The sequence below is a fragment of the Emiliania huxleyi genome (assembly GCF_000372725.1).
Source record: "Emiliania huxleyi CCMP1516 unplaced genomic scaffold EMIHUscaffold_255, whole genome shotgun sequence".
Classification (NCBI taxonomy): Eukaryota; Haptophyta; order Isochrysidales; family Noelaerhabdaceae; genus Emiliania; species Emiliania huxleyi.
In genome coordinates this window covers 40,352-68,043 of record NW_005200128.1, presented here as the reverse complement: position 1 = coordinate 68,043, position 27,692 = coordinate 40,352, and the positions used below count along the sequence as shown (strand labels likewise).

At 64.9% G+C, this 27,692-nt stretch overlaps 10 protein-coding genes across 10 annotated transcripts in view; 5 read left to right on the top strand and 5 right to left on the bottom strand.

Annotated features, from left to right (window-relative positions):
• EMIHUDRAFT_469173 (hypothetical protein) overlaps positions 1-1,027 on the bottom strand; it is a 6,696-nt gene extending 5,669 nt beyond the window's left edge. The window contains exons 1-2 of the mRNA XM_005777792.1: positions 547-1,027; positions 13-319 (exon numbers count right to left, since the gene is read on the bottom strand). Of these exons, the coding sequence (XP_005777849.1) occupies positions 13-319; positions 547-1,001 (762 nt within the window). The 5' untranslated portion in view covers positions 1,002-1,027. The remainder of the gene's footprint in view (positions 1-12; positions 320-546) is intronic.
• A 698-nt stretch (positions 1,028-1,725) lies between these two features.
• EMIHUDRAFT_115528 (hypothetical protein) lies at positions 1,726-3,154 on the top strand (the record flags this gene model as incomplete). Its single annotated transcript, XM_005777791.1, has 5 exons — positions 1,726-1,941; positions 2,064-2,132; positions 2,200-2,538; positions 2,660-2,873; positions 2,937-3,154. The coding sequence occupies 5 exons, from the start codon at positions 1,726-1,728 to the stop codon at positions 3,152-3,154; spliced, it is 1,056 nt and encodes a 351-aa protein (XP_005777848.1).
• A 1,228-nt stretch (positions 3,155-4,382) lies between these two features.
• EMIHUDRAFT_115527 (hypothetical protein) lies at positions 4,383-6,271 on the bottom strand (the record flags this gene model as incomplete). Its single annotated transcript, XM_005777790.1, has 3 exons — positions 4,383-4,859; positions 4,898-5,317; positions 5,462-6,271. 3 exons carry the CDS (start codon positions 6,269-6,271, stop codon positions 4,383-4,385), a joined length of 1,707 nt encoding a protein of 568 aa, XP_005777847.1.
• A 2,005-nt stretch (positions 6,272-8,276) lies between these two features.
• Positions 8,277-9,482, top strand: EMIHUDRAFT_443654 (hypothetical protein). The gene is made up of 4 exons (XM_005777789.1): positions 8,277-8,794; positions 8,885-8,962; positions 9,036-9,068; positions 9,138-9,482. Exons 1-4 carry the CDS (start codon positions 8,282-8,284, stop codon positions 9,288-9,290), a joined length of 777 nt encoding a protein of 258 aa, XP_005777846.1. The 5' UTR covers positions 8,277-8,281; the 3' UTR covers positions 9,291-9,482.
• Positions 9,483-11,182: 1,700 nt separating this feature from the next.
• EMIHUDRAFT_469172 (hypothetical protein) lies at positions 11,183-11,958 on the top strand. Its single transcript, XM_005777788.1, has 2 exons — positions 11,183-11,221; positions 11,372-11,958. The coding sequence occupies exon 2, from the start codon at positions 11,438-11,440 to the stop codon at positions 11,789-11,791; it is 354 nt and encodes a 117-aa protein (XP_005777845.1). The 5' UTR covers positions 11,183-11,221; positions 11,372-11,437; the 3' UTR covers positions 11,792-11,958.
• A 1,524-nt stretch (positions 11,959-13,482) lies between these two features.
• Positions 13,483-15,535, top strand: EMIHUDRAFT_115525 (hypothetical protein; the record flags this gene model as incomplete). The annotated part of the gene is made up of 4 exons (XM_005777787.1): positions 13,483-13,569; positions 13,698-13,860; positions 14,001-14,107; positions 14,258-15,535. The coding sequence occupies 4 exons, from the start codon at positions 13,483-13,485 to the stop codon at positions 15,533-15,535; spliced, it is 1,635 nt and encodes a 544-aa protein (XP_005777844.1).
• A 245-nt stretch (positions 15,536-15,780) lies between these two features.
• On the bottom strand, positions 15,781-16,644 carry EMIHUDRAFT_443652 (hypothetical protein). Its single transcript, XM_005777786.1, has 3 exons — positions 16,265-16,644; positions 16,042-16,190; positions 15,781-15,988 (listed from the first exon to the last, which is right to left on the bottom strand). The coding sequence occupies exons 1-3, from the start codon at positions 16,626-16,628 to the stop codon at positions 15,917-15,919; spliced, it is 585 nt and encodes a 194-aa protein (XP_005777843.1). The 5' UTR covers positions 16,629-16,644; the 3' UTR covers positions 15,781-15,916.
• Positions 16,645-17,580: 936 nt separating this feature from the next.
• On the bottom strand, positions 17,581-19,069 carry EMIHUDRAFT_115524 (hypothetical protein; the record flags this gene model as incomplete). Its single annotated transcript, XM_005777785.1, has 2 exons — positions 17,581-17,973; positions 18,035-19,069. 2 exons carry the CDS (start codon positions 19,067-19,069, stop codon positions 17,581-17,583), a joined length of 1,428 nt encoding a protein of 475 aa, XP_005777842.1.
• Positions 19,070-21,088: 2,019 nt separating this feature from the next.
• Positions 21,089-22,505, top strand: EMIHUDRAFT_430252 (hypothetical protein). The gene is made up of 4 exons (XM_005777784.1): positions 21,089-21,902; positions 21,974-22,077; positions 22,140-22,207; positions 22,272-22,505. The coding sequence occupies exons 1-4, from the start codon at positions 21,223-21,225 to the stop codon at positions 22,491-22,493; spliced, it is 1,074 nt and encodes a 357-aa protein (XP_005777841.1). The 5' UTR covers positions 21,089-21,222; the 3' UTR covers positions 22,494-22,505.
• A 2,582-nt stretch (positions 22,506-25,087) lies between these two features.
• EMIHUDRAFT_115522 (hypothetical protein) lies at positions 25,088-25,636 on the bottom strand (the record flags this gene model as incomplete). Its single annotated transcript, XM_005777783.1, has 1 exon — positions 25,088-25,636. One exon carries the CDS (start codon positions 25,634-25,636, stop codon positions 25,088-25,090), a length of 549 nt encoding a protein of 182 aa, XP_005777840.1.
• Between the last annotated feature and the right edge of the window lie 2,056 nt (positions 25,637-27,692).

Below are 27,692 nucleotides of genomic sequence, written 5' to 3'. Positions count from 1 at the left end.
TGCGTCAGTCACCGCGTACGGCGTCGTGTGCTTGGCCAGCTTGGAGGCGGTGCTGCTCACCACGTCGCCGTCCGGAAGCAGCTTACAGTCGGAGGGCAGCGACGCGGCGCAACCGCCCGCCCCGCCCCCGCCGCCACACCCCTTGTTGCCACTGCCGCACCCGTTTCCGCCGCCGCCGTTTTCGCCGCCGCCGCCGCCGCAGCAGCCGCTGCCGCCGTCGTCGCGGATGCAGAGCGACGCGGCGGCGTCGAGGATGGGCCGGTAACCGGTGCAGCGGCAGAGGTTCCCGTCCAGCTTCTCCGTCAGCTCCTCCGCGCGCCTGCGGCAGCGGCAGAGGGACGTGAGGCCCTGCGGCAGCGGCAGAGGGACGTGAGGCCGGGCTGCACGGTGCCGCCGCTTCCGCCCTCCCGCCTCGTGCCTCTCCCGCTCGGGCAAGAAACCGGCGGGCGCTGGTGCGAGTGGTCTCTTTCGGACGGGGTGCATGCTCGCAGCTCGCCACCCCTCTTCTCCCGGCTGCCACTCTCAACGCATCTCGGGGTCGCGCACATGTCTGGCGACGTGCGGAGCGCGGCGTAGAGAGCCATGACGATGCCGGGCGTGCAGAAGCCGCACTGCGAGCCGTGCAGCGCGGCCAGTCGCTCCTGAATAGGATGTACCTCGCCGCGGCGCGACGAGCCGATCCCCTCCACAGTGGTGACCATGCACCAGTCTGCCGCGCAGACCGGCATGAGGCATGCGTTGACGGCGGAGTGCCGCACCTCCGAGCCGTCGCCGCGCGAGGAGAGGACGACGGTGCACGCGCCGCAGCCGCCCTCGCCGCACCCGAGCTTCGTGCCTGTGTAACCCTCTGAGCGCAGCCACTCGAGCAGCGTCATCTGAGCGTCGGCGGCGGCAATCTCGTGCCGCTTGCCGTTGCAGTAGAGGAGGACTGAGCCGCGGTACTGCTTGAGCGCCGCGGCGCTCAGCGGCGTCTCCTCGTAGGCGAGCGTCGCTCGCGTCATGTTGGCTGCAAAAAAGCAAGGGCCTGAGCCCGCAACAAGGCGACTCGACGCCGGGGTATGAGATCTCGCTAGTTTTGCACGTGAGTCTCCCGACCGACAGAAGTCGGCGGAAGTTTCCGATTTCAATTTTCTTTTTTTGTGGACGACTGTGTGTTTTGTGAGCATCAACACTCTCCCACGGAACATAACAAAAACACCTAGGAATCCTAAGACGAAACGAGGAGACACCGTGCCTGTTGCGCCTGCCTGAGATTTTTAGCAATACCAACCAACTCTAACACTCACACGTCATTTGTGTTTGTCCTGCCTGTGCCTGTGTGATGCACGCCCTATCTCAAACGGGCACCAAACGGGGCGGGGTGCGCGCTGTGTTCGTGCGTCGCCCATCTCTCATGGAGATGCCTGCTCTATTTATTTGTTTATGCTCACAGCAACCCGCCTGGCGCGGAGCCTTCTTCTTTTGCACGACACTGGGCACGGGCCTTACGCTCGTTCTTCTTTGGTGTGCCGGTGATAGTACTAGCACGCGCCAGTTCGCACCTGTGTCGAGCCTGTGTGCTGTGAGAGAGAGTTGTCTTGTTTAAATTCTTCTTTGTTCCACTTCGGATGGGACGGACGAACGACGGGTGTCGGCCTCGCTCGCGCCCCGTTGCCGCAACACATGCTCATGCTCCCGCATCGCAGCCGACGTACGGCTGCTGTCCTACGCGCCGCGTCCCGCTCGATGTATGCGGCGGCGGGCTACTCTGGGATGCCCTTCACCGTGCACCGGGGGACGCTTAAGACGGCCCAGATCACATACGAGGGCTTCTCTGGAGAGGTGCCGTTCACGCTCGTGCTGCCCGAGGCGTACGACCCCGACAAGGAGGGCGGGCATCCGCTGCTGGTTTGCCTCGCTGGACCTGGTATGCCGGATACAATGATCCTGGAGCCGCAGCAGGTTCCCGGCCCGCTGCCGATGCATCCCGCTCCCGCCGCTGCCTACTGCATTGATGCGTCCATGCCCCACCCACCGCCGCCCCGTGTGTGAGTCTTGTGTGCCGCCCGTGCGTGCCTCAATAGGTCTTTGGCTTCATGGACCCGTCCGACCTGAGCAAGAGCCAGGTCAGCGGCATCATGAGCCGTGCAAAGGTGGCCTCGATTGTTGTCGCACGCTCTCTGTCCGCGTCATTGGTGCAAGGAGCCGTCCTGCCACTAGGCTGCCAATTTGCCGCTTGCCTTGCTGTGCGCCACTTGCGCAGGCCACCCTCAGATGGCGGAGTTGTCCAACACTTGCGGGCGGTGGTCGGACTGGACGAACGGGAGCGCAAACTGGGAGACGTTCACCGTCAAAGAGCTGCTGCCGCACGTTCGGGAACACTTCAACGTTGGCTCCGATAACCCAGCAGAAGTTGCCATCACGGGTATCAGCTCGGCCGGCCAGGGTGCGCTGCGCTTCGGGCTCAAGCACCCCGACGTGTTCGGTGTGGTGTGTGGCCTCTCGGCAGCCATCACACCCACCGCAAAGGCGGCCGACCTCTACCTCGAGCACCCGAATGTGCCCCTCTCCTGGGCGAACGAGCTCGTCGTCTTCGCCGATAAGGAGGGCGACACGCACGCACTGCCCGCCCCCATTCCTGCGCGTGGAAAGACCCTGACCTTGCCTCACCTCACCGCAGGACGGGGTGCTCAACGAGGACGACTTCCACGCCAACAACGCCATCTCGATCGCGAGCAACCCGGCGGCGCAGCAGGCTCTCAAGGAGCACGGCACGAAGATCCTAATCGATTGCGGCGGCCGAGATGAGCTCTACCCGTACGCGGGCGCCGAGATGCTCCATCGCGTGCTTGCGGACAGCGGCATTGAGCACGAGTACCGTCTTGGGTTGCACGGTGCCATCACCGACTCCCACGCGAGATGTGGAGTATCTTCGCACGAGCGTGTCGCGTGAATAGGCACCCACATCGGGTCTGACGCGTGGGCGAGAGACATGTACGCGGTCGACTTCGCCATCAAGCACATAACACGCCACCTGCGGGGCTCGGACCCGATGGATGCGGGGCTGAGCGCGCACATGCAGGGCGTGGCAGAGGGCTGCCTCGAGAAGTGGGGGATTGCAAAGCTCTCACACGGGGAGGCCATGGCGCTGGTGGGGAACAAGATGATGAAATAGGAGCTTCTTTGGACGCCCAACGCTTCACACAACTGCGCGGCCGCTCGTGGCTCGAGTTGGGCGCTGGATGGGTAGAACACATCGTACCGAACTTACGAGGATACGACGTGCCGAGGCGCTGCGCAGTAATACTATAGATAGGACGTGCGTGCCCGTCTCGTTTCCTATTCGACGTCTTGCTCATATGTGTTTCCGGGGTTCCGAATACGGGGTGTGGACCGTGAGTTGACCAGGGGTTGTGCGCTGGGCCCTCCTGCTCGGCTCCAGCCAGTAGACAAGTCTTGTCATCAACAGAGTAGATGGATCTGACCTCGGGGCCGATGTGACCAAGCGCTGGTAGCGTGGTTTAACCTCACGCCCATGGTCTCACAGTGTGCCGGCAGTCGCCGAGCAGTGTCGCTCACACAAGCCGCAGCACAAGTGACTGAGGGCCAGTGAGGGCGAGCCCATCGCTGTCACGGCTGTGGCAGCCGCACAGTAGGCTGTGTCAACTGTGCAGAGTGTGTGAGCAGCAGAGGAGCTGCTCTCCAGGCTTCTGTCGCAAAGAGCTGCATGCCACCGAAAGCGCTGTCGAGGTTCGCCGAGCGCGGCGCAGGTTGAGGGACACCGTCACCGACGAGCGCGTTGGACTTTTCACTCCGGGCAAAAAACGCGGCACAGCGGACGGTGCGGGGCGTGCCGCAAACTTAGCGGCGAGGCGCGGGACCGTCTGTGGCGAAGTGGGTCGCGTCCCTCGGTTTCGGTCAACCCAGCGTCCACACCCTTTATCGTTTCCGACGCTCTCGTTTCCTGTTCACCCCCCCCCCCCCCCCGACGTGCGACGAAATCTCTTTGCCCTCACTCTTTTAGTTTTACACATACAACAGAGTTCTCGGAGCCGCAGCCGTAGCACAGCAGCCACATGCCATACAAGCCCCCAACTCTTGCCGCTCTTCTGTGTCGGGTTGTGACGAGGGGTGAGGGGAGACGGATTGTGAAGATCCACGAGGGCGGGCGGACACATGCGTGCGATCCCTATCCAGTACTCTATCCTCGCCTAAGAGTTGACTTTATTTACCCATCATACATAGTGAGATTAGACAGGCAGAGAGTCCAGGGAGGCAGGGAGGGTCACGCTGCAAGCACACACATGCGCGGGCTCCTGCATTCTCTGTATTCGATCAAAACGCGCAGCTCTGGGCCACGTGCGATGAGGATTGGAGTTTAGAGCCCCAGGCCAGCTCGAGGCTCAGTCCCGGTCGGCGTGCACATAATCGACGAATATGAAAGCCGCTGCTTCCCGAAGCAGCTGCGCCTGCGCCCTCTCGAGGCGCCACAGCGCGAGCGCACCGCCCGCGGCGACGACGCCCGCGACGCGCGGCGACGCGGCGCCGCCGAGAGCCGCGGCGAGCACGCCGCCCGCGAGCGCGATGCACGCCTCGCCGAGCCGCTTGCAGAGCTTGGCGGCTGCACGCACGCGATCGAGCTCCGCGGAGCAGACGGCGCAGTGGCGCGTGTGGCTGTCGTACCGGTCGAGCAGCTGGGCCCGCTCGAGGCTGCGGCCGTACCCGCCGCGCTCGCCCGCCTCGCCCGTCTCGCCCGCCTCGCTGCCCGCGGCCGCCGCGACCGCTGGGTCGCTCCCGCGCCGTGCCGAGGAGAGCCAGGTGCGGAAGCGCAGCACGAGCGCGTCTGCCGAGGTGGGCGAGGTGAAGTGTCTAGGAAGTGTCTAGGAAGTGTCTAGGAAGTGTCTAGGAAGCGCAGCACGAGCGCGCCTGCCGAGGTGGGCGTAAAGTAGTCGCGGAAGCTCAGGCCGCGCTCGGCCATCCGCTGGCCCTGGTAGTGCAGGAAGATGCCGTCGCCGTCGAAGATGAGGTGCGACAGCATGTGGTCCGCGACGGTGCCTGGCGCGCCGAAGCTGCGCGGCGGCGGCCCGCCGACCAGGAGGCGCCGAACCGCGCCAACAGCCTTGGAGAGCAGCAGCCGCGCCATCCGCGACGCGGGCACGGCTGGGCGCGCGCCGGCGGCAAAGGCGTTGAAGAGGAAGACGCGCGAGCGGCCTTGGGCTGTGGGGCAGAGGAAGAGCTCCACGTTGGCCGCGGCGCCCGGCCTCGGCCGCCGCTCGTACCGGACGTGTTGCGGCGCGAAGAAGGAGATGTTAACCGACGCGGCGGCGGAGTCGACCATCTGTGGGAAGCACGGGGGCGGGGAGGAGGGGTCTCGGGTCGCAGTGCCGCGCGGGCGTGTCTCGGAAGCGTTCTCGGGCTGTCTCGGAAGGTTCTCGGAAGGTTCGCTCGCCGACGGGAAGGCGGCCGCCATCCCCTTGAGCACCGGGTCGTCCCGCGCGGGCTGCAGGACCGCCGCCGAGAAGCGGGCCGCCCCGGGCGCGGGCGGCGAGGGCGGGAGCGGGCGGAGCTCGAGCGATCCGCCCGCCTCCCGCGCGAGCCCTCCGACGCCGTGGTGGGAGAAGGGCAGGTGGGAGACGTCGAGCAGGTTCTCGCCGAGCAGCTCGTAGCCGTAGGGCAGGTCGCGCTGGAAGCCGGCGGCGGGGGATCGCTCGCAAAGCTGGCGCAGGAGCGGCGAGAGGGGGAGCGGCAGCGCCGCCTCCGCCTCGGCCACGGTGGAGGCGGCGTCGCCCCACACCCAAAGCATGCCCGCCTCCTCGCGCGTCTGAAAGGCGCCGACACGGGCTCGCTCGCCGGCGGCGTGGGGCTGCTGCGCCTGCGGGACGCGTGCGCAGCCGCCGCCGCCGTCAAACGACCAGCCGTGGTAGCTGCACTGCAGGCAGCCGCCCTCGACGCGGCCCTCAGACAGAGGAGCGAACCGGTGGGCGCACGCGTCGGCGAAGCAGCGCCACGCCGCGCCGTCGTGCCACACGACGAGGCTCTGGCCGAGCAGCTGCACCGGGTGAGGACGCGAGCGGTCGAGCCCATGCGTGAGGATCACGGGCCACCACGCCTTGGCGAGCTCGTGCTGAGGTCGGAGCTGTGCCGGTGCGTCGCTGCTGACCTCGGCCGCGCTCGCGTCGGCGGCGAACATGCGCACGGTTGGAGGGCCAGCGCCGCTGCGTGAGGTCAGAGTGGCGGGAGGACGAACGCCGGGAGAGCGAAAGGCGCATGCGGCGAGGAATGCGTGCAGCATATACACACGTGTGTAGAACGCGCTGTCCGCGCGCGGCAGCAGGCCCTCGCGCCAGTCGCGCTCGCCGTCGCCCGACTCTCCGCCCGCCAAGCGGGCCGCCTCCGCTGACTCGTCCGGCTATGAAACCGATAAGATACGCCGAGCCTAGCTCCGAGTACAGTGGGTTGCGGGCATTAAGAAAACAGCATTCCGCGGCACGCCGCCGTTTCTAAGCCTTTCCACAGCCCTCATCCACCCCACGCCGTGGTTTCTTAGCTCCGGGCGGGGCACTCAATCAAGCCAGAGCGCCGGCCCGAAGGATTTTTAGGTAAGAAGAGTGAGTGTTAAAGCTCGGTCCGCGAGGGCGATGCCAAGAGTCTGCCGCCGAGTCGGCTCTCTGGATGAGGGGAAGACGCACACACGCCTCCATCCACTGACCACTCCACTCAGAACACCGCAGACTTGAAAAGTGACAAGTGCGCTGCCGCAGGCCCAGGCGAAGAGAAATTTTGAGCTGCAGCTGGGGCTCCGGACCCGTTCACACTCGTGTCTGGCCTTTTCTCGGGGCCGCGCCTGCGGCGCCCCGTGGTTTCTTAGATTTTTGCGGAAATCGCTTGGTAGGGTTTCTTAATGCGACGTTTTCTTAATGCCCGCAACCCACTGTAGAGGGGGCGTTCTGCTGCTAGGGGAAACCTGGAGCGCGGAGCTAACCCTCGGAGACCCGTGTTTACTTTAAGGCCCTTGCCCTGCGAATGCGCACCCCCCCTAGCTAGGGGTCAGGGCTCTCTAGCCCGTAGCCCGATGCCGATCATCCGGCTCGCTGGGTGCGCTTCTCAGCTCCCCGGCCCTGGATGTGAGGTTAATGACTGCACTCCAAGTGCTCCAAGTGCCGGACGAGGTGCCGCAGGAGGCGGTCCGCAGGGTATGCGGCGCGCTCGGCATGAGGGAGCAGTTCGAGGCGGCGATGGCGGCGGGCGAGCTGCTCGAGATGCTCGAGAGCTTGCCGCGAGGGGCGGTCGAGGCCTCTGTCCGACAGATGCGGGGTTACAACCGCACGGGCGAGTGGCCAGAGCCCATTCTCACCAGCCCTACCCCGCAGCGCGGCCGCTCGCCAAGCCCCGTCGATGAGTGGTCAGATGGTTAGTGCCCGAGAGCGAGGGGTCCGGGGGGGAGCACAAACATAGGACGCCCAGCCTTGCCCTCGTGCCGCCGAGTGCATATCCTATGCGAGAGAGATCCCCTGTGCCCTGTGCCCAGCCCTCTCCGCGCGGCGATGCGCCCTCCCCCCTCGCTTTTGCAAAATCCTGCAAAGGTGGGGACGTGTCTGTCCTCGACCCAGCCCTAGCTTGGGATGTCCGTTGTATTTATTTATACACGTGTGTATGCAAATGTGTGTATCGACAGCAGGGTTCCGGCTCCTACCCAGATAGGGGGTCTGGAACTCGCACCAAAACGCCGTAACCTATCTACCTGTCCCCAGGCCGCGCGCAGCGAAGCGAAAAAAGACGAAAATAGGGGGTACCTACCTATTGCGGGGCCCTCTGGGGCGGTCAAAACCGGACCTACCTACCTATTGCATAGCTAGCCCCAGACCCCCTATCTGGGAGAGAGAGAGATGTTTGTTTTGTTTTGCTATCTGGGTAGGAGCCGGGAGCCGGAACCCAGGCCGCGAGGCGAGAGTGGCAGGATAAAGAAAGAGAGACGCGGACAAATACTGATGACGACCATGAAGTACAGCGATCGCCACCTCGCTGGCCTCTTCGCAACGCCTCCCGACCGCGTCGAACTCATCGGCGCGGGCTCTCTCGGCTACGGGACCGGCCCCAGCTTCGGCTGAGGGCGAACAAGCTGCCGAGCCCAAGTCACTGTGCGCGTCGTGATTTCTTGTTGGTCTTCAAAAATCTCTCTCCCAAATGTGGCTCGGGTTACACCAATCCTCGCTACCCAACGCGGCCAAAGGATACTCGAGTATCCACCTCGAGCACCTCGAGAGAGGAAAAAAGGACAAAAAATGCGCCAGGCGCAAAGAGAATGCTCGTGCTCTCATGCGCCGCTCTTTCCGTCTCTTCTTCTCGCCTTCCAGCTGTCTCGACGTCCGTTCGCCTTCCAGCCGGCAGCGCTGGACACCTCCTTCTCGACAGGCGCACCGCCTTGCGCTTGCCCTTCGCAGCGGCAGTGTCCGCGGCGGCGGCACTGCGACCGTCTCCGGCGGCTGCCATCGACCTCACACTGGATGTGAGTGGTTTGCGCTGGGCAGACATTCGGCAGGGCGTCGGCGGCGTGCCGCGGGACGGCGAGCGAGTCACGGTCGATTACATGATGACGCGAAACATTGGCGTGACTCCGATGGCCGGCGGGAAGATCTACAGCACAAAGGACTCGCAGCAGCCCTTCTCGTGGGTGCTCGGGGACGGGAGCGTCATCGAGGGGCTCGACATGGCCGTCCTTGGCCGCGGCGGCATCCCTCCGATGAAGCCGGGCGGCATCCGCCGAGTGCTCATTCCGCAGCAGCTTGGATACGGCGTCGGGCGAGGCGTCTTCCAGGCGCGGCCTCCTCGCGCCTCCACTGTGGCCGCATCCCGCTCAGCCAGGCTGCGCACACCGGCAGCCGACCCTTGCTTGCGCCGCCCGCAGGACAACACCGCCGCCAGAGTCGGAGTTCGGTCGCTGCTGCCTGTGCCTCCGGTCGGGTTTGAGTGGAGGGACAAGCAGGAAGCGTCGAGCGCTGCCTCTCGGCTGGACTCTCGGCTACAGCTCGGACACCTCTCTCGGACCTTGGCCGTAGGGGGATGTCGTCAACGCATACGCGCGCTTCAAGGCGCGTCAGCACAAACGAGGTGCGCGACCCCTCTCCCGGCTGCACGTCAGCAGACACCACTCGCCGTAGGACCTGTACATGAACGAGATGCGCCTCGACGAGCCGGGCCTGCTGCTGGACGTGATCCTGAGGCCGCAGGATGCGGCGCCGGAGGCTGCAGCGGAGAGCGCAGTCGCGATGGGCGGTGCGGCCCCGCCGAGCAGCCCGAACGATCAAACGTGATCAAGGCGTCATCGGCGGTGGAGACTAGAGGAAGAACGCGTCTCGTTCGTTTCGTTTTGCAATATTCGGGTCGGTGCGGTGTCCTGGCCGCGGGTTGGTAATGCACAACTTTTGTCGTTACCTTTGCAGGGGCGGCCAGGACCCCGGACACTGCCCAGTGCCAGTGGCGTATTTATTACGTAATCGCGTTGGATTTCACTGCTGGCCGCCGCGGAGTCCGGAGACCGGAGACCCGCCGCGGGACCACCCCGGGGCGTGGAAACACGAGGGGCCAGCGTGATTTCGTGCGCAGAGCGCCCCGGCGCTACCCGCAACCCGGACACATCCCTTGATGACATCATGTGACACATGCGCGCGCGCCGGGGAGGCGGCCGAGCGCGCGGCCGGCCGCGGCGCGCCCGCAGCGCCTGCTGTTGACAACTTGGGGAGCAGACGGCTTCTGAAAAGCTGCCCCAAGCAGGCGTTTTGACGGATTCAAAATTCTTCCCTACAAAGGCCAACGGAACCCCGAGAAACCAGTACACAGTACGTTCTTCATACTCAACCGACTATGCTCTATGGAGGTCCCGTCACCAGACGACGCAGGGCAGACGACGGTGAGGCGGAGCAGTCGCGCAGGGCGAGACGAGGGAGGGAGCAGGACGTTGCGGAGATCAGCAGGAGGATGACGAAGAGATTAGGAGCAGCAGGGACCCGAGGGACCATGTGGAAGACGGCTAGTGCTAGTCCCCGATCGGGAGGACGACCCCGGCTAGTCGCCGACCACACCCACAAAGAACCCTGCACAAAGATCGCAAGGGCGGGTACCTGTTCCTTTTTACCCATCTCACAGTAGAGGTGTCCGCTTTTATTTTTTATTTCTTCATCCTTTTCTTGCCAGTAAAAGTAGAGACATATTGCGCGCGCAGGCATATAGGCCTATACGCGGGGGGGCAGTGCGCAGTGGGTGGGCTCTGAGAGTGTTGCTTAGGGTTGGAGCAAGCTCTTGATGAATCGTATCTAGCCCTCCTCAACCCTCAAACTTCCTTCGGCGCGGCGCTCCGCTCCTGGCTCCTCCGGTATCTAATCTTCATCGAGGCGCTGTTGCGCACATCTATTCGATCCACTTTCCACGTTGCGTGTGGTTTTTGAGACGGCGAGAGAGCGCGTGCCGCGCACACAAAAGCGCCTGCGCGCAGGGTCGCGCGCGCGGCCGCGTAGCGGAGCGCACGCGGGGCTCCTTGACCAAATACACTCGCTCTCCTAACGAGAGATGACCCACCAAAGCACCACATGCAGACGAGAGCACCGGTCGCTTCTCTGTGTGCGAGGCGTGAACCGCGCCATTCGCTCTTACCTGGCACAATAGCTGTCTGCGCGCCTCGAGTGGCGACAGTGTGAGATTTGTTGCTTATTCCAACCACAACAAGAATATCTGTTGTTGCCCTGCGCGGGACCGCACATGCGGCACCGCACATGGCGGGACATGGACCGGGACGACCACTCCGAGGCGCGCTGGTTTTGTTCTTTGGGTTTGGGGACGCGGTTTGGCGCGGCTAATTTGTGGCGCTCGCGCGTCGAAGAGCCAGTGCGCGCGTTGAAGAGCCAGTGACGCGCATCGCGATTTGTTCTGCCTCGAGCACTCTGCCCTCCTACAATACTGAACTCCTCGCACCATGTCTTCTGCCACCGAGTCGATGATCCCGGCCGCCGCCGTCGAGGAGATGATCTCCGCGCCCACGAGCCTCGAGAAGCAGCCGGCGCGTCAACACACCCTTACGCACCCCTCCCCTGCGTGCGCGTCACCGACGATCGACGCATCGCACCCAAGCAGCTTCACGCCCCATCACCACTCACTTCCGCAGGCCGCAGAGCCGCCCGCAGCGGACACGTCGATCGCCACCGTCGACCCCACCCCGTCCGCCGGCGAGCCCGCGGCGCCCAAGCAAGAGGCTCGCGCACACCTTCCCTCGCCCGCCGCCCCGCCGAACGCCCGAACTCCGCGCGCCCGAGCGCTCTCCTGCGCGCGACGCATAGCCAGGTTGCCGCCACCCCCACACACAATAACCCGACGCCACCCCGCCGCTCGAGTGCTTGCGCAGGTGTCGAACACCGCCGCCACCACCGCTGACGAGCCGCCGACGCCCTCTGCGGCCCTTGCACGCAATATGGTCGAGATCGCTCTCGATTCGCCCAACTGCAAGCCCGTGACGCCGGCGGAGGAGAAGGAGGAGATGGACACGGCCTCGCCAGCCAACAAGATGAAGGGCGACGCCAAGGCGTCGTCCGAGCAGGCGACCGAGGCGGCTCCAGTGGCGGTGGAGGGGGCCTCGCCCGTGTCGCCGGAAACGCCCGCAATGGAAGAAGCGGCGAAGAACCCGGAGGCTGTCGTGGGCGAGAAGCGCTCCTCCGAGGCTGCGCCGCAGCCAGCCAAGGCCTCCAAATCGCCGGCGAAGTCGCCAGCCGCCGTCACTGAGAACGACGGCAACAGCAACGTCGAGGAGGCCTCCTCGATCGCCTGAGCTCGTGCGAGGCCGTCGCGTGATCGCACAAGCGGGACTGTGGAGGGCTGGCGCAGGGCGAATGGACTCGATGTGAGGCTGGTCTACTGTACATCTACATACAGGGAAGCTTCGCGTGCGCGAGAGTGCGTGTCCAGTTGGGCGAGAGTTTACGGACGGTGACTGTATGTTCCGGCCCCCAAAACAGGAGCGGCCGCACATTGCTGGGTACCCCCCCTGCACTTATAAGCCCGTCCCTGCTGCTGGGGGGGGGGTCCCGAGCCCCCCAGCAGCAGAGCGCACTGGTTTCAGCTCCCGCCTCTTCGCCGCCGCCGCCCCCCTGGCTGGTCCATCGCGAACCCACTATGATTATCGGAAGCTCTCCTCCAGCAGCAGAGATGTGGGTGTCTTCCGACAAATCAAGCAGCCCGACCGCCGCGAAGCGGGATGATAGCGAGAGGTGTACTCCCCGAGGTTGAGCGCTGCACGCGGTACTCGACGGTGTCGCAGCGTCGAGCAACACTCGGTGTCAGAGCGTCGCGCCAAATCAGTAGTCTCATCGCCGAGTGATTGCTGGCCTGTGGCGTATGACCTCGCGCGGATATCACCAACAACGAGCATGCGAAGATAGGGAACCATGTCTGAGATGGACTTGTACCGCCCGCTGTGCTCTCCGCTGTGCCACGCCACAGCTGCGGGAGCCGTATCTTCCCTCCTTGAAGCAGAGGCGCCGCGAGGCACGAGAGGCGTAGAAGAGAGGCTGGCGTGCCCCGCACCGCCCGGCTGGCAGTAGGAGGGCCCGCCGGTGAGACCACTGATTTTGGTGCCGACCATAAATTCTCGCCACTTGGAACGCATGCTTCCTACTTACAGCTGTCGTCTGTACAGAGATGCCAGCACCCCCCACAGGCAGAGCTCTGCTGCTAGGGGGGGGGTCTGACCCCCCAGCAGCAGAGCGCTGCTGCTGGGGGGGGGGGGGGGTCCCCACCCCCCCAGCAACAAAAGTGCAGGGGGGGTACCGAGCAGTGTGCGGCCGCTCCAGTGACTCACTGCGGCGCCCCAAACGGTGAGCAGTGGGCACGCCAGCCTCTTTTACGGCTCTCTGGCGCTGACCACAGCCTCGCCCTCACCGCTGACGGCAGTGTCTGGAGCTGGGGCGATGGAGGGCATGGCAAGCCGACGGCCCCATCGATACGGCTCGGTCGCCCACAATGCAGCCCCTCGATGCATGGCGCCGCGAGGAGCCACTCGCGCTCGATTGCATGCACGCAGGCCAGCGAGCCCGGCTGAGCAGACAGCCACACGTCGCTTCCTGCACGACTCCGCGCTGGCGCTGTGCCTGTGGGTCGGATCGACTGGCTCTTTCAGAGGCGAAAGGGGGGCCTTCCGGTCTCCGGAACCCGTCGTTCGCTTCGGCGTCGACGGTCTCGATCCGAGCGCTGCACCGCGCGCTCGCAAGACGTCTGCGCTTATCGTGGAGCTCTGGAGGGCACGGACGATGGGCGATATCGCAGCGAGCGTCAGGACCTAGAGGTCAGGACTCGGAATAAATAAATAAATAAATACAACGGACACGCCAATAGGACTCGGAATGTGTCCCTCTATGACACGACGGAACCTTCTTTTCTATAGATGGCAGGATTTCAGTGCCCGCCAACCCACCGCTTAGTCGCGGCTTGCCGCTGCAGCAGCAACCCGTCATACGTTTGGAGATGCTCGATTACGGAGCGGACTCGCTCTGCTTCGTGATGATGCGCTGGGGCGGCTGGCCTCCGTGGATCTCAGTCACGATGCGGACGGTGGACTCACCGCCAACTGCCTCTGCCTGCTGCCACCCTCGACTACCCTCGCAGAGCCACGCCCACGAATCGTCAGTACACGCCACCTCCACGCCATCTCCACGACACGCCCTCTCCGCCGCCCGCAGCTCCAGCTCAACCCGACCGTCCGCTTCCTGTTGCTCGGCGACAAGCGGCCGCTGCTGGCGCGCTGGCCGGAAAACTGCGCCTTTCACCGCGCCTCCGTCGCCGACGTCCTCTTGCGCGTGCGCGCGCTGCTCGGCGCCGCGCCGCCCTCGCTCAAGCTCGACGGTGCAGCACCTCGGCCAACACACCAACACACGCACATGCCATACCGCAGGACACCACAGCATAGCACAGCACAGCACAGCACAGCACACCGGCCACCTGTCGCTAGCAGTCGCTGGCAGTGGAGGCGGTCTTCGCACTAGGTTCGAGCTCGAAGATCTCCGACTTCAAGCCGCTGCTCGGCGCCCTCTACCCAGACCTGCTCCGGAGGTGCGCCTTCTGGGGCTACATGCAGGCGCTCTCTCGAGATGTGGCCGAGATAGGAGATGCAGACGAGATGTAGAGCTGGCGGCGGCTCGAGTGATGAGCTGGGCGGCGCGCCTCTCACAGCCCGTGGCGTGCAGGAGGACGAGCGCTCGGGGAGAGCAGATACTTGAAAAGGTGCTGATTAATTCATTAGGAGGACCAGCTGCTCGGGGACGTGCGCTCCTTCTTCGACACCGCGACCTTGGCAGCCCACGACATCTTCTCCCCGCTGCCGCCTCCGATGCTCAACGCCGGCCCTTTCATGCTCTACCGCAACTCGAAGCCCGTCAACAACTTGGCCCACGAGAGCGCCGACCTGCGCCGCGTGGCGAGGAGCGGCACGTACGAGGTCTTCGACGAGTGGTGGGGCAAGCTGCGCGAGCCGATGCCGACCGTCGTCGCGCGCGCGGCAAGAGAAGGCCGTGTCCGCTCCTACGCGCCTCAGCCTCCGGAGACGCGCTGGTGGCTCGCTGATGACTACGTCTACGACCGGCGGGGCCTCGGAGGCGGCGGCTCGGCGCAGCGGCCCTCCGGGTCTGGCCCGTCCGAGGAGGGGTGGTGGATGCGGCAGTACGACTCGCGGCTCGTCTATACGTGGCGCGACGGCGCCCTCTACGCCGGCCGGCCGCCGGACGGCGGGCTGGAGGGCGGCGGCGGGGGCGGGGGCGGGTCGGAGGGAGGGAAGGGCCGGCCCCTGCTGGTGCTCCACCTGCTCGGCACGAAGCGGCGGGAGGCGTTCCGCCGCCTCGAGGCGACCGACCACCTCCTCCGCCTGGCCGCGCACGCGTCAGAGGTGGTCGTCTCGCCGCGCGGGCTCTGGCTCAAGGTCTCCCGCCAGGGCCGGTCTCACTCCTGGTACTCGGGCGCCTTCCCCGGAGTGCACGTCCTCGTCCGCTCGACGGAGCTAGCGCGTGCCATCGCCGCAGCGGCGGAGGCGGCCCCAAACCGCTCCGCCTCCTCCTCCCCTGCTGTTGATGCTGCTGCGGGCATCGCCCCGTGCGTCTACACGGCGAAGTTCGACGACCAAGCCGTCCCGCCAGGCTCTTGCGACGAGTGCTCCCGGATACAGGCCGCCGCCGAGGCCGCCGCTGCGAACGCGACCGCCCGCGCCTGCGGCGGCGACAGGGCGCACCTCGGGGCGCACCTCTCCTTCGAGTGCGAGCCTCGGGGCGGCTCCGTCTCGGCGCGCGGGCTGCCGGCGTGCGCGGCGCGGCTGGCGCTGCGAGGAGGACACGCGAGGCGAGAGTGCCACGCCGCCCTCGCCCGGCTCGCCCGCCGCTCGCTCGCCCTGCGGCTGCCCCGGACAGCGCAGCCGGAGGCGGTGCCGATGCCGAGCCTCACGCCGGCGTGGTCCCTGGCGCACGGTCTCGAGCCCTGCCTGGGCAGAGCGGTCGCCGCGGAGCAGCGGTCTCAGAGCCACGCATCCTCCTAGCTTAAGTGCAGTCTGTGTCTCTCGTCTTCCTCTCCCCTGGCTGTGGAGCCCGCTCTAGCCTCTACGCCCACCACTATACAGGTTGGTCGAGGTTGAGCGCACGGGCCACGGCCGGATGATTCTTCTACGTCAGTACGTTGGTGCGCGATCATTGTGCGCATAGGTAGTACATGTAGAGCTCTACACTGCAGCCGCGGGGTGCTGACAGAGAGCTCTAGTTTGACTTCACGATTCGAGTGGAGGAATCAAAAAGCGTACGGCTCTAGCGCTAGCGGTGAGGATGGCTAGTAAACGACTCCTGGCGGTACTGTGAGCAAAAACTAGGTCGCCTAGACTCAGAGCCAGTCAAGGCAAGGGCAGGAGTTGCGATTTCTGGCGCAGTCAGGCCGCGTGGTGGTCGCCGCCATCGCCGCCGCCTCCATGCCTCTCCACACCGATCGCCGCGGCGCTCGCCTGTGCGACGAGATCAGAGTTTGTGAGCGTGAGGCGGCCTCATTGGTGTGAACGAGCAGCAGCTTAGCACTCGCCTGCGTCCAAGCGAACTTGAGCCGCGAGAAGAGCGTCCTCGCGTCGTACGTGTCTACGACTAGCCCGCCCTCCTCCGCGTCGATGTCGGCAGGCGCAAAGACCCGCACTACGCCCGTGCACAGGCAGCCTGCCAGCAACACGGCCCGCGCATCAGCTCGGCCTCTGGAGGAGGTCTCAGGCAGGGCGGCGCGCAGCACGCACATGGGAAGGCGCCCGCGTCGAAGTGCACGTCTGCAATGCGCCGCAGGTCGAGCGTGTCTTCCGACATGCCACAGCAGCCGTGCCGCTTGTCGAAGCGCCGGCTCGTCAGCGTCCAGTGAGAGGCGACGCAGCAGCACGGCGCACAGCAGCAGCAAGGCCAGCAGCACCGCTCCCAGGTGCTGCCTTCCCAGAGCACGTACTCACTATCCGTGAGCGGCTCACCGTCTCGCCTCTTCAACCGCGCGCCTGCCGGGATAGCTGCCAACGGCTCCCAGAGCCCGTGCGCCCTCGCCGAGTCCGTGAGCGGCTCGCCCGCCACCACGGGTGGTAACAGCGGCTTGTCCAGACTGGAGCGGCCCGGCATGGTCCCAGGGTTCCGGCTCCTATACCCAGATAGGGGGTCTGTGGTCCACGGTTAGACCCTATGCAATAGGTAGGTATTGCAATAGGTCCGGTTTTGACCGCCCCAGAGGGCCCCGCAATAGGTAGGTAGGTAGGTGGTGGTGGTGGTGGTGGGGGGGGGGGGGGGGGGAAATAAAAAAACCCCTTCCCTTGCCCGGGAAACGGGCCCCGCGTTACCCGGAACGGGGCCATGCCAGGCGAGTCGCCTGCGGCTGGGACGCCAGCCGAGACTAACGGGTATTCACAGAGGGCTAACGGGTATTTTTTCGCTTCGCTGCGCGGCCTGGGAATAGGTAGGTAGGTGGGGCACGGAGCCTGGCGATTGGCGCCCGCAATAGGTAGGTAGGTAGGGCGTTTTGGTGCGAGTCGTGGAGAACAGACCCCCTATCTGGGTAGGAGCCGGAACCCAGCAGGTGCACCCAGCCGCGCTGCGCAAAAAACTCAAAGGAGCCGCTGTGGAAATGAGGCTGCCAACTGCACTCCAAGCCTGCTCCAAGCCGCGTGCCGCGGCGTTTTCCTCCCATCCCTCCCTCGGGTTGTGTGTTTGCGCTCTTTTTCTTTCTTTCTGCTGCTCGACCCTGATCCCTGTCCTCCTCCCCATCCCATCCCTCGTTTGGGTTTGTCTGTCATCCCATCCCTCGTTTGGGTTTGTCTGTTTTCTTTCTTTCTTTCTGCTGCTCGTAGCCCGATCCCGCTCATCCGGCCCGCTGGGTGCGCTTCTTACGGCCCTGGGTGTGAGCTGCCGACTGCACTCCTCCAAGTACTCCAAGGAATTTGGTGTGCGACGTTCTCCGCCCATCTGCATCTCTCTTCCCTCCCTTGCCGCCTTTTCAGGCCTTGAGGCCTTGCGCCTTGGAGCGGGCTTGGCTGTCTGTTTTCTTTCGTTTCCTAACCTCTTTCCCTTGGGTTCCGGCTCACGTCGTCGCCCGCTCGGACGGGCTCCCGAGCGCCAGCCCCCTCATCGGCGTGGCGAGCGCGGCCGCGTCCGCCCGCGTCGCCGCCCCGCCCTGCGGCGGCAGCCCGAGCAGTTTGCAGCCCGCCGCGGAGAGCGCGTGCACGAAGGGTGCCGGCCGGTCCGGGTCGTACACGTCCACGGCGCTGCGAGAGGTGCAGCGCCGGCTCGTGCGGCCGTCCCTCACCTGCCGCGTCGCCGCCGCGAGGCCGACGAGCGCCTCGAACGCCTCCGCCGAGTAGCGGCCGCCGAACTGGAAGGCGAGCACGAGCGGCCGCGCCGCCGCCGTCGCCGTCGGCTGGCTCCGCCTCGAGGGCTGAATCTCGTACACGATGACACCGGGACCGCCAACCACCTACCGGCCCAAGCAGACGGGTTGGGGGTGGGCCCGCGCCTCGAGCGGCCTGCAGCTCCACCGGCAAAGCCTCGAGAAAGGCGCCCCCGTGACTGGCGGGCAGCTCCTCGGCGAGCTCCTGCGACCAGAGCCTGCGGAGGCGGACCGTCGCGTCGAGCTCGAGCGGAGGCAGCTCGTCGACCTCGCCGTCGGGGCCCGGCTCGAGGCGGCTGAAGCGGAGGAAGAGCCGCTCGTCGACCTCTTGCCTGCTCGGCGGCCCCACCTCCTCCTCCTCCTCCTCCTCCTCCTCCTCCTCCTCGCCCTCTGCCTCGCCCTCCTCGCCCTCCCCCTCGCCCTCCTCCTCCGACTCGCCCGCCTCTTCCACGAGCGACGCCTCCGCCCTCGCCCTGCAGGGGTGCGACGTCACCCCGCGGCTCGTGGTCGCGCCCTTTGAGAGGGGAGGAGGCAGGCCGCGGTGCAGCCGCAGCCGGCACGAGAAGAGCTTCTCGAGAGCGTCGGTCGCCCCGCCCCCTCTGCTGCGGCTCTGGCTCGACATGATGCCTCGCCGCCACAGCTCGCCGATCGAGAGGAGGACCGAGCGGTACCTGCCTTGCTCGAAGTTCTGCAGCGCGTCGTGCGCGAGGTCGAACGCCCGTGGCTCGTACCGGAAGGCGCCTTGCCACGACGGGAGGCCGTCGGCGCGAGGCGGCAGCGAGAGGGCCGACGCGGAGAGGGCGAGATGCAGCGCGCTCATCGCGTTGGCCAGCCGGGTCTCCAGACGCGACAGTTGTTCGAGCTTGGCCGCCGAGTTGAGCCAGTCGCTCCACGAGTCCTCCTCGGTGAACGTGTCGAGCAGGATGTTGCACGCAACCACGGCGGAGCGCGCAAAGGCCACGGCGGCGACCACGAGCCGGAGCGAGGCCTCCCGCGACGCCAGCGCCTCTGCCACCGAGAGCGGCTCGAGGAGGCAGCTGCACAGGTCCGCGATGCTCCGGAGTTTCTCGGGCGCCCGGCGCAGCCGGTTGACATTATCGACGGCCGACTTGCAGCTTCTGATGCCGCACCACGCGGCACGCGCGGCACCGACGACGGCCGGCGCGGAACTCAGCGCGAACATCCCGCGTTTTTTATTTCCTGCTTTCTAAAAATCCGAGCGATGCCTCTTTGCGCTGCTCGCTCGCGGCTGCGGGAGACATGGCCGCCGATGCGGCTCGCACTCGCTCGGCGGGCCTCCGTCTCACGGCCGCCCGGGCGTGCCAGAGGTCGGCCTGGCCTGCGCTGCTCGCACGCTGCACTGCGCAAAGCTGTGACAACGAGGGGAGGCTCCAGAGCTTGAGCGTTGAGCAGCACAGCTGCAGGTGCTCGTGGACCGCTGTGCGGCGGTGAGAGAGCCTGATTGGGAGCGAGCGCTGACGTTGCGCCAGGGTGCGCAACATGCTCTCTCGCTCTGTGCTGAGGCATGCTGGCTGGCGCCCAGTACAATGCCCTCAATACGTTGCTCCACGCCGTGCTGGCTGGTGCAGTACTACCAGTGCGCTGACTGGCGCGCGGTGTGCGCGTCGCCGCGCGTGGCACGGATGGCTCGAGCGGCGCGGCTGTCGGTCAACCCCGCGGCGCATGGGCGCCGCGGAAGCTGCTCGACAGGCTGCGGGCATCGCTGCGGCAAAGGCGCCCGCCCTATGCTTTGCTTTCGCCCGCGTTTTACGACAACTTTCGGTTTATCATAAGCCGCCGAACTTTACCTCGCTGTTTCTTTATAGGCGTCTCGCAGCTGCGTATTCTCGTATTCTCGTCGAGGAGTTGCATGGGGGCGGTACGTATTCTCGTATCACTAGCTAGGGTCGGGTCCACTAGCTCCGAGTAGAGGGGGCGCTCCGCAGCTAGGGGAAACCCAAAGCGCAGACTAACCCTCGGAGAGTATTCTTTTAGCTCCGAGTAGAGGGTGCGTTCTGCAGTTAAGGGGAAACCCGGTACACGGAGCCAACCCTCGGAGACCCGTGTTATGGCCCTGCGACCGCGCACCCCCCAGGGCTAGGGCTCTCTTGCCAGCAACCCGATATCGATCATCCGGCCCGCTGGGTGCGCTTCTTAGCTCCCCGGGCCCTGGATGTGAGGTTAATGAGATAATGACTGCACTCCAAGTGCTCCAAGTGCAAGTTGTCGAGCCTGTGGCCGTTAGCGATAGGTGAAAGCCACTTGAACCGAAGGCCGCAAGACACGGTGCAGGGAAGAAGGATGTTGACCATCGCGGAGTACATGGATGGTCGAAGGACAGAGAGGAAAGACGTTCGGCTCCCCTGCGAGAGGGACCAGGTGGCCGCCACACAGGCACACTGGAGCCCTCCCGCCCGATAATCGACTGCCTCCCGTCGAGACTTGAGGTCCCATTGGTGCCTCGGCGCTGCCTGGGATCTGGCTCTCACGGCCGCCCCAGAGCTAGCGCCAAAATCGCAAATCAACAGCGAATAGGAAAGCTGCCAAAGCACCCGTATGAAAATCGGCCTCACCAGCATGCGTCGCTGGGTTCCGCGCCTGTAAGTCTGGTGCACTGGCAGGAGCCATACTCGCATAGGGGACGCGTGCTAGCTGACTGTAGCCAGCTTCCCGGCCTCCGGCGTCTACCGGGGGGCCTCCCGGACCATCGAGACCTTGGGAGCTCTCCCGCACCGTTTAAGCGTTTAAGACCGTTTAAGGAATCGGCGGCCCAGCAGCTCTTAAAACCGGCCTAGGCAGGTTTTAAGCCGTTTAAGCCGCAGGCGCCCCAGGGCCCACCCTTTTAAGCCTAGGGGTCCCCTAAGCGCCCTGCAGAGGCCAGCCGCCGGCACAGAAACCCGCGGCGCCTCTGGGTGGGCGCTGCCCGGGGCGAGGCGCAGTAGCGCCCCGCCCGGACTCGCTTCGCCGTTGTTTGTTGGCGAGCAAAGAACGAAGGTCCAATCCCTAGTCACCGTGGGCGTGGCCCACCCAACGGGGTCAAGGAGGCAGCAAAATTCTTAAATTTTCACGCGCGCCAGTCCCGTGCCTAGTGTAACTAAATAAATAGAGCAGTCAACCCCTACCCGACGGGCAGAAAGAAAGAAAGAAAGAAGGGTGAGGAGGACAGGGTCCCCACCTGCACGAGCAGGATTGGAAGGACGATCAGGGGCACAGGTGGGGCTCTCCTGCTCCTGACAAGGGACACGACAGGCTCGCAGCGCGGTGCACGGTCAGACCCGCCCGCGCCTTGTCGTGGAAGAGCCGGGTCGCTTGTTCCACCAGCCTCGGAAACGACTGATGCACCGGCACCGACTACGGCCACTCTACAGGTGGCATCAGGGAGCCAGGAAGGCTCGCTGTGTGAGCACCGTCCTCCCCTCCGCCATGCACGCCATCCACGGCACCCCCAGCGTCGAGCTCTCGCGGCTCGCTGCGCATCTCGGCCTGCAGGGGCGGCTCGTCGCCAAGCTCGAATACCTCTCGCCGGGCTTCTCCAAGAAGGATCGGATCGCGAGGCAGATCATCGAGGAGGCTCGTGCGGACGGCAGCCTCGCGCCGGGCCAGCCGGTCGTCGAGCTGACGAGCGGCAACACCGGCACCGGGCTCGCTATCGTATGCGCGGCGCTCAGCCACCCGTTCGTTGCCGTCATGTCGCGCGGCAATTCTGCCGAGCGCGCGCGGATGATGCGAGCCCTCGGGGCCGAGGTCGTGCTCGTCGATCAGTGCGAGGGGTCACTTCCCGGCCAGGTGTCGGGCGCAGACCTCCGCCGCGTGTCCGAGGTGACGGAGGCGCTGGCGGCGGAGCGTGGCGCCTTCCGAGCAGACCAGTTTGAGCTCGGCGGCAACGCGCGTGCGCACCTGCAGCATACTGGGCCGGAGCTTCTGGCTCAGACCCGCGGCGCGGGCCTCTCCATCGACGCCTTTGTCGACTTTGTCGGCAGCGGCGGCACCTTTGCCGGCGTTGCGACCGCGCTGCGGTGAGACTCCGGCGGGCCACCCAGATGAGTCCCGTGTGCAGCCGAGACGCAGCCGAGGCCCAACATTCTAGGCGCGAGCTGCCCGGCGTGCGCTGCTATGTAGTCGAACCGCAGGGCGCCGCGGTGCTCGCCGGCAATGACGCGCCACACGCCGCCGCGCCGCACAAGATCCAAGGTGGGCCAGTTGAGCCGAACAAGGACCGTCGACGCTGATGACGCAAGACCAGAGGCGAGTAGGTGGAGGCTACGCGATGGCGGCGCTCACGCCGCTCGCCGCCGCCGAGCCGCCTGACGGCTACCTGCAGGCCCGAGGCATCGCCGAGACGTCGCCGAGCTGCCACGTGGACAGCAGTGCCACATCCCTAACAGGTGTCTTCCTCCGAGGCGGCGGAGACGTGCCGCCAACTCGCGCGGTTTGAGGGCGTCTTTGCCGGCTTCTCCGGCGGTGCCAATGTCGCGGCGGCGGTGCAAATACTGCGCGGAGCCCACGCGGGAGGCACGGTGGCGTGCGTCGTCTGCGACAGTGGCCTAAAGTACCTCTCCACCGACTTGTGGGGAGGGAGAGTAGGAGAGATATTTGATGGGAGATAAAGATACAGTGACAGAAGGAGACTAGGAAAAAGAAAACACAGCCGCCGTGGACGCACGTCTCGGCGAACGTTCGGCTATGGTATGCCGGCTGGTTATGTTGAGCGACAGAGACCGCTGCATCACTAGCTGCCGAGTGTTCGAAAGCGCCGGTGCCAGCAACGGACCGAGCCATGGGTCGCTGCTTCTCGCGCTCCCGCCCGAGCTACTGGAGAAGGTGGCCGGAGGGTGTGGCATCGCTCCGGTGGTGCATCTCGCGGCCAGCTGCAGAGAGTTGCATGATCAGCTGGACAGGCTGTTAGCGCCCAAGAGGGAGGCGGCACGGGCGCTGTTGGCTCGGCGCAAGGCGGCGCAGCCGTCGAGGCTGAAACGAGTATTTGCTGCCATTGACCGGTCTTTCTGGAGGGCGTTGATCGGCGATGTGGACTTTCTGGAGGGTGTGAGCTTTGGGTACGACCCCGATGCGGACGAGAGCCTGAATTAGCAAGCTCCCCCATTCAGTGCGATCTCACGTCGAAGGAAGCTGACTTCCACTTAGAAGTCAGGAGATTCCACTCTCAGCGGCCCAGGCTGGCGACGCAGTCGAGCTAGGACGGCACGGGTGCGAGATGGCACGCCGCTCTTGCTGCTTTGCGTGGCATGGCGTTGTCCAGGACGTTCAGACGGCGCTCAAGGCGTGCGCGCGGTGTTGCCAGGGTGTTACACCTCTTTCTTCCGTCCCGCGTCAGCTTCCACAATCGTCCCGCTGTGACGTGTGTGAGCACGGTGCGAGCGGTGAGCGGTGTGTCTCCTCGAGTCTGCATGTTCTCTCTCGCCCTCGGAGATGCTCGGCGGGGCTGTGGCACCGTGTGTGGCCAACCGCGTGTCGCTGCCGGCTTCTTTCTTCTCTCGCTTTGGCTTTCGCGGCGCACACATTGTGTCATCGAGCGCAATCACGGAAGAACGTTCATATACACGATATCTCTACCGACTCCTTACACTTAAGGTCATTCACGGGTGTCCGCGGCCCACTGTGCCCGCTGGTAGGACAGTGATCGCCGCAAACCCTGTGGTCAGCTCCATATGATCTCGGATATTTTTTGTAGGCACCGTAACACCAAAAAACTACTTATGTCTTCGAGTGAAAAGTAATCCGAGCAAGCACGCGGCCGCAGTGAATTAAAAGGGGCGGTTTTCGAGGGGGAATCTGGAGAATCTGGGAATCGGCTCACCACGGACCCCCACCTCCTCGAAAAACTTTTCACTCCAAGACCACCCGACTCCAAGGATACGCTGAAGACGCTGAGGATGGCGCATGTCGCTGCGCTGAAGGGCTCACGCTACAGGGTGCTGGACGAGGACGGGTACGATACACTAGCCCCCGCAGTCGGGGGGGTGTTGCCAGCACTGGTAGATGACCTCTCGGAGAAGAGCCGAAGGGACCTTGGCACCGGGGTCACGAGGAACCTGCAAGTCGTGGCCGAGGCGGCGACGGGAGCGGTGCAGAGGTGGATACAGCTCAATGATGAGGCTACGGCGCGCATAATGAAGAGAGAGGAACACATCGAGTGGCTGAGGAAGCTCTTCGCTGGGTGGAAGGAGGCCCGCCCGGCCTTGAGGGAGTCGCGGAGGAGGAGGGATAACGGAGGCAACGTGCAGACAGGCCAGCAGCCAGCGGGACGAACGAGGACCGCGACGGCAGCTCAAGCGGGAGGGAGCGGAGACAGTGGGCAGCGAGCGAAGTGGGTGAGACTGATGATGCTCCTTCGACTTAGGGAGCGGTTCCGCTGCTGGGCGAGCTTCAGGGTGGTGCTCACGCGAAAAGGAATCGACGCAATGTACAAAGCATACAAGAAGAGGAGAAAGAAGAGGAGAGGCGCCAGTGATGACGAAACAGAAGCTAGTGCAGACGAGGGCAGGTCAGACCCGGGGACGGCGGAGGCGGACCAGACGGCATCGACCGCCGAGGGAACGTTGGGAAGAGGCACGAGGAGGGCGGCGACCTCAACCGACTATGGAGGTCCCGTCGCCAGACGACGCAGGGCAGACGACGGTGAGGCGGAGCAGTCGCGCAGGGCGAGACGAGGGAGGGAGCAGGACGTTGCGGAGATCAGCAGGAGGATGTACGAAGAGATTAGGAGCAGCAGGGACCCGAGGGACCATGTGGAAGACGGCTAGTGCTAGTCCCCCATCGGGAAGACGACCCCGGCTAGTCGCCGACCACACCCACAAAGAACCCTGCACAAAGATCGCAAGGGCGGGGACCTGTTCCTTTTTACCCATCTCCTAGTAGAGGTGTCCGTTTTATTTATTTATTTATTTACTACATACTAGTTTTTTGAGGTGCTCTACAACCTAGGCACAAAAGATATGGCATTGCAGGCCATTTAGGGCCCCTTAGACGATCACTGAGTAGGCCGAAATCCCCACTGGGCCGGGAGCAACCTTAAAGCTCCTGTCGGCGCGCCGACAGGAGAAAATAATTCTGATCATATCGTCCTCAGGCGCACCGCTGTGGAGCCGGCACGGAACTGGCGTGGAGTCTGGAGAGCGCTCCCACAGCCGTCAATGGACTGCCCCTGGCGGCCCGCCGTCCCCTCCGATTCCCAGTGAGTGTGCTATTGGCTTTGAGAGGTGGACGAGGCGACGGGCAGCTGGCGCATGAGTGGCACCGAGACCTTGCGAAACAGATCCAGCAGCCTCTGCGCGAGCGGTGCGGCGCGAGAAGCGACGAGGTTGTTGGTGCAGTCGATGAGCGAGGCACGCAGCGAGCCGCCTGCCGCGTCGCCGCCTGTTCCGCTGGCGGCGCCACCACCGCCGCCGCGCAGCATGAGGGCGAGAGACGGCGGCACGAGCGCAGTCGCCACAACGAGGAGGTGCCAGTGCTGGCCGGCCCACACGCGCAGCGGCGAGATCTCTGTGCGCGAGATGAGCGTCGCCTCCTTTCCGCTCGCCTCCAGGGCGGTGATCAGCTCCTCGGAGGCTGGGCCGTCTGCGTGCGCCATTACGAACACCCGCTTTGCGGCGAGGTCGACGCTGCAATCGACCACGCCAGGGAGCGAGAGGGCAGAGGTGACGGCCGAAGCGCAGCCGCCGCACATCATGCCCGGCACGGAGATGGTGGAGATAGTCGCCGGGCGGCGATCGACGCCGAGAGCACCGAGCATGGCGCTGCGTTGTCGTTATTTTCTCTTTGGAAAGAAAAGGAAGCTCGCGCGTTCAACGCAACAGAAAAGGGGCCCCCGCCGTCAACGCAACAAGGTCAGTGTTCCAAGATCCTGCTCGTGCAGGGTTCCGGCCCCTAGCCAGATAGGGGGTCTGTTCCCACTGGCTGGCCCCCTGTGCAATAGGCTGCGCGAGTTGCGGATACACCCTGGTCCCCCAGGTGTGAACGTCACGTGTGAACAGTCTCAGTAGCCACTGTGGGTCTCCCGTGACAGCCGTAGTGTCTGTGATAGTTGGGGAGCGAGTAGATAGCCGAACGGGGGTTTTTCCCCGACCTCCCCGAGGTCGGCCTGCGACCTCCGAGAGGTCTTGCGCCGCTGCACCCACCGGGTTTTGCGAGCCCGGAAACGCTGAAAAGTAGGCTAGTAAGCGGGTGTTCTGTGTGGCTTGAGTAACAATCAAAGTTCTAATACCGCCCGGAGGTGCTGTCACTCCGTAGAACGAACTAAGTAAACCTCACCGAGGTCGCCACTCAACCTCCCGGAGGTCATGGCAGAGCGTCGGGTGCCATGCGCCCGCTCGCCAGGACCCGGCCCGGGGAGTGGCAGTCGCTCTTCTTGCGACCTGCGTCAAAGGCTGCAGAACACGCTGCATATCGCCGGTTCACGGGCCCAAGGCGGTGGTTCACGCCTCGGGTCCGGCGGCAGCTCACGCCCTGCACAAGGTAAACTCCCAGTTCCGCAGATAGGTAGGCAGGTCCGGTTTTGACCGCCCCAGAGGGCCCCGCAATAGGTAGGTAGGTGGTGGTGGTGTGTGTGTGTGGGGGGGGGGGGGGGTAAAAAAACCGCTTCGCTCGCGCGGGAGACGGCGCGTTTAGCCGCGAACGGGGCCATGCCAGACGTGTCGCCTGCGGCTGGGACGCCAGCCGAAACGGGTGCGGCGCCGCCTATTCACAGAAGGGCTCTTGGCTCAACGGGTATTTTTCGCTTCGCTGCGCGGCCCCGCAATAGGTAGGTAGGTGGGGCACGGAGCCTGGCGGTTGGCGCCCGCATTAAGTAGGTAAGGTAGGGCGTTTTGGCGCGACTCAGTGGGAACAGACCCCCTATCTGGCTAGGTCTAGGCCGCCCACATACCGCGTTGCCGTTGATTGGTGTCCAGTCCGACTCGCGATGGCGATGGCGATGGCGTTCTTTTGCATCCACTCGCATCAAAACGCCTCTGTCTCCCCAGCTCAGTCCCCAGCCTAATCCGCGTGAACTCTCCCATCTCGAGTTGCGACGGCAACTCTGTTCACAGACCTTGTTAAGAAAGAAAGAAAGAAAAAAACCAAACGAGAAACAAATTGAGTAACGGATTTTGGCCCATGCGCGTGCTCTTCCTCTTGCTCGCCGCGCGCTCGGGAGCCGGAGTGGCGGGGTCGGAGCTGCTGCAACGGTGCGAGTGGCCGCGAGGGGTGGTGCTGGGGCTCTCCAGAGAACGAGGCCACGGCGCGGCGCTCGCGGCGGCGGGCGGGGCAGCTCCAATTGTTGGCGAGGCTCAACAGCAGCTTCAAGCAGTGCAGCGCAACGCCAGCTACCTCTCCAGAGCTGCGCGGCGGCTGGCGGGCCTGTGTGAAAATGCCGGGCCGCGTGCTCGGAGCGCGCAGTCGGCCCGCCTGCCAGCGGCCGAGTCAGTCTGGCTGGCGATAAGCGCCAAGGCCTTCCCTGCATTCTGGGCGACGCCCAACTGTGCGCAATGCGATTGCTGCGCCGGTGGGCGGCCTCGATGCGGAGCGCCGCGCGCGGGGCGGGAGGCTTCAGTGGCGCGGTCGTTGGTCAACGCCGCGGCGCGCGCGCACCGCGGGCGCTGCTCAACGATCGAGAAGCATGGGCGGGCGATTTGTCGCTCTCCGGCGCCCAACTTTTGACTATCGATTACCGCCGGTTACTATACCCGGTGGGAGATCGCTTCTGCAGACGGAGGGATTCAACGCGGCGATAACTGCCCGAGACGTCCCTAACCTTTATTTATTTCTGCCCTGCTTCAGGAACCGGGGGCCGGTTTTCCTTAAACCAACCA